We start from the raw sequence: 4,146 nt of genomic DNA, 5'->3' as shown, positions 1-4,146 counted from the left end.
ATTTGCAACCTCTCCTCGTAATAGCACGTCGCATTTTGACATATACTTTATCTAAGGCCTAAAACTTAGATAACATGGAAGCAACTTGCGAAATTGACACACTCTGGCCCGTGTTGTGTTCGTGGGTCCTCTGGTAGGTTGGGGCCCAGGTGCTCTAGTACGACCGTTTTTTGACGTTGAGAACGACCGAGAGAACGTTTTGAAGCTCCGTTTTGTAGTGATAAACACCCTTAACTATTCTGTCAAGCAAGAACGACGTCAGATCAAACCCTGGGCAGGTAGAGATAACTGGGACTGTCCCCTTTATAGCAACGACCGACTTACAGAGCAGTAATTGAGGACTGGGACACAAAACTGTCCGTGGGTCGTGGATAGGGAAAATGGGATGGCAGCCATGACAGTTGCACTCCTCACTCTGTCCGCCTAGCACAGCTCTGCACAAGTTGACTTTCTGTATATCTTAAAAAACACCAAAATAAAACCTTATCCTCTCATCTAAGTTTATCATTAGTTTCCCACCAAAACGTTGCATTCTCTCTCTCTCTGTCTCTCTCTGTCTCTCTGTCTGTCTGTCTGTCTGTCTGTCTGTCTGTCTCTCTCTGTCTCTGTCTCTCTCTCTCTCTCTCTCTCTCTCTCTCTCTCTCTCTCTCTCTCTCTCTCTCTCTCTCTCTCTCTCTCTCTCTCTCTCTCTCTCTCTCTCTCTCTCTCTTTATCTCTCTCTCTCTCTCTCTCTCTGTCTCTCTCTCTCTCTCTCTCTCTCTCTCTCTCTCTCTCTCTCTCTCTCTCTCTCTCTCTCTCTCTCTCTCTCTCTCTCTCTCTCTCTCTCTCTACATACATGGCTCCTGCTCTTACCATCTTGTGTAAGCTGTGTACCCACACCTCAAGTACGGTGAGGTAATCAGGCGAGAGCTTAGCCACAATGACTATATAGCACTTGGTAAGGATATGACAACGAGTTGACGTGAAGGAATGGTGCCTAATCACTAGGATCTGCGGGAATCGAACCCCCACACCTTCTGATAATCTATGAAAAATTACCTTTTTTAATATTTCCATTCAATAGTCTTCTTGTGGAATAAAAGCCCCTTTTTGGTCACCATCTGGACAAAAGCTTCCAGTTTTCCTTCTCCGCCGACAAAGCATTATTGAATACGCAAATTTGCGTTTTATGTGTCCTATTATATAAGATATACGCAGCCGGAAGGTGAATGGGAGGCGGGAGGAGAGAGAAGCACTCCGAGAGGGAGAGGGCTGTAGAAGGCAGCAGTGAGGAACGAGAAGGAATGAACACACTTGTATTTGGAAAACAAATTGAGATGAAAGTTCCACTTGCCTGGCAGATATCAGGTGGCTTATACATTGGGTACAGAGGAGAGAGAGAGAGAGAGAGAGAGAGAGAGAGAGAGAGAGAGAGAGAGAGAGAGAGAGAGAGAGAGAGAGAGAGAGAGAGAGGTCTTACTCTCACCTGTGGTAGGAGAGGATGGCAGCCAGGAAGCAGATGGCAGCCAGGACGTCTGCTCGCCCCACCATTCCAGTCACCTGATGGAGAGCCTCTATTATGCACCCACAACCTGATGGATCAGTCTTAATGTACATTTGATTTATTGACTTATACACATGCACAGATAATCGTATACACATGCGCAAGTGTGTATAGACACAAAACTTCAACCACCATTATACACAGGTGCGTATAGTGCAGTTCCTATCACAAATATACACATCGACAGATACGTATATTCCTCACTCTAGACATAGGGTTCTTACCAGCATTATACGCACTGCCAGTTGCGTCAACAACACGTACCACGATCATCATGTTAACTAATAGTATGCGACTGGCGTCCGCGGGCGGAGGCGAGCGCTGTACTCACCGCCTCGGTGTGGACGGGGTGGGTGGCGAAGAGCAGACCGGCAGACAGGACGGTGCCCTGCGGCAGGTGCAGCAGACGCAGCAGGAGCCGCGTCAGCAGCAGACAGACGCATGAGTGCAGCGCCACGTTCACCAAGTGAAACCCGAGTGATCGCAGCCCGAACAGCATGTGGTTGACTCTGCAGAGAGAGAAAGGAAAGATGGAACGCCGCGTTAATTCCTTGTGGGGACGGGGTATATATATACGTATGGGGGGTGGGAGGCAGGGAAGCTGAATATAAAACCATCTCATGAATACATTACGTGTCCTGTGCCCGAAAGAGAGAGAGAGAGAGAGGGAAAACACGAAGCTGAGGAAGACTTAAGAACTTAAAAATACAGACAATTCAGATAGGGTTCCGTTCCTGGCCTGATTATATTTGCTTCCGTATCTACGTGTAATTTATTAACCAAGTAAAAAAATAAATGAATTTAGCAACGAAAGTCAGTTCTCATTCCCTCACCCGGAGAGAGAAAGAGTGAATACAAGTCCAACATTAACACCAGAGAGACACACACAGGCAGGGTGACAACACTAGGCAGGGTGACAACACCAGAGAGGCACACAGGCAGGGTGACAACACTAGGCAGGGTGACAACACCAGAGAGGCACACAGGCAGGGTGACAACACCAGAGAGACACACAGGCATGGTGACAACACCAGAGAGGCACACAGGCAGGGTGACAACACTAGACAGGGTGACAACGCCAGAGAGACACACAAGCAGGGTGACAACACTAGATAGGGTGATAACACTAGGCAGGGTGACAACACCAGAGAGGCAAACAGGCAGGGTGACAACACCAGAGAGGCACACAGGCAGGGTGACAACACTAGGCAGGGTGACAACGCCAGAGAGACACACAGGCAGGGTGACAACACAAGAGAGGCACACAGGCAGGGTGACAACACTAGGCAGGGTGATAACATCAGAGAGACACACAGGCAGGGTGATAACATCAGAGAGACACACAGGCAGGGTGACAACACCAGACACATGCAGGCAGGGTGACAACACTAGACACATGCAGGCAGGGTGACAACACTAGACACATGCAGGCAGGGTGACAACACTAGGCAGGGTGATAACATCAGAGAGACACACAGGCAGGGTGATAACATCAGAGAGACACACAGGCAGGGTGACAACACCAGACACATGCAGGTAGGGTGACAACACCAGACACATGCAGGCAGGGTGACAACGGCACCCTTCGACCGCTGGCGAACATTAGAACCTCGTTTAGAAGCCTTAATCAGGACTCTTTCAAGGCAGTCTACACAACTCTCGGTAGACCAATATTGGAGTATCCAGCACCGGCCTGGAACCCAAACGTGGTGTAGCATAAAAATAATATTCAAATAGTGTAGAGATTTGCCGCTACAGTAGCTCTAGAGCTATGAATGGTTAAACTAGAAAGATAGGTTGAAGGAACTGGACCTCACAACCCTAAAAGATACAAGTAACGGAGACATGGTCACAACATACAAGATACTGAGGGGAATAGACGAGGTGGACAAAGACTGCCTCTTTAAATTGAGAGAAAATATTACAAGCAGACATAAATGGAAGATGGAAACAGAAGATGGAAACAGCATATCTTCGACATGAGTCGAAGATATGCTAGGAAATATTCACAGGTGTCAACAAGTGGGAGACACTGAGAGAAAATGTTGTGGAAGCCACCTCCATCCACAACTTTAAGGACAGATTCGACTAAGAAATTGAACGGCATGATAGCATAAGTAAAGCGTATACAACAGGAGAAGTAAACGGGGTATAAAGAGTTCTACCCCACTTCCTCGTAGTCACTGGTTGATAAGCACTCAACGGTTGAGAGGCGGGACCAAAGAGACAAAGCTCAACCCCCGCAAGCACAACTAGGTAAGCACTAACAGGTAAGCACCCTAAAACCCCAACTAGGGTTGCCCTAACCCAACCCAAGGGCCCCGACACAAATCCCCTTCCTATGCACACAATAAATTGGCAGGTTGGGTGGTGTGGTGCTCGAGTTAGCTGTCAGCCACAGAAGAACTGTCACCAAGAGCTCCGGTGTTCTGAGACACGGCGACAAATGGTTGCGGAATACAGACGAGTATTTGCGTGTGTTGATGAAGGCAAAGGCCATTGGCGGCACAACATAGTAAGGTCGACTCGCGCAAATTGAAACATTTTTTCTTCCTGGGGGTTTGTGAAGATTTAAAAGGTTTTCACTTGGCAGGGGTTTAGCG

General features: G+C 48.0%; 1 protein-coding gene across 1 annotated transcript in view; it reads right to left on the bottom strand.

Annotated features, from left to right (window-relative positions):
* Positions 1 to 423: 423 nt before the first annotated feature.
* Positions 424 to 4,146, bottom strand: part of LOC138371809 (protein O-mannosyl-transferase Tmtc3-like) — a 192,936-nt gene continuing 189,213 nt past the window's right edge. Inside the window, exons 2-5 of the mRNA XM_069336835.1 lie at positions 1,875 to 2,052; positions 1,466 to 1,608; positions 853 to 1,024; positions 424 to 459 (exon numbers count right to left, since the gene is read on the bottom strand). Of these exons, the coding sequence (XP_069192936.1) occupies positions 424 to 459; positions 853 to 1,024; positions 1,466 to 1,608; positions 1,875 to 2,052 (529 nt within the window). The remainder of the gene's footprint in view (positions 460 to 852; positions 1,025 to 1,465; positions 1,609 to 1,874; positions 2,053 to 4,146) is intronic.

This window comes from Procambarus clarkii, chromosome 4 (assembly GCF_040958095.1).
Source record: "Procambarus clarkii isolate CNS0578487 chromosome 4, FALCON_Pclarkii_2.0, whole genome shotgun sequence".
NCBI classification, from domain to species: domain Eukaryota; kingdom Metazoa; phylum Arthropoda; class Malacostraca; order Decapoda; family Cambaridae; genus Procambarus; species Procambarus clarkii.
This window is presented reverse-complemented; position numbering and strand designations above follow the sequence as displayed.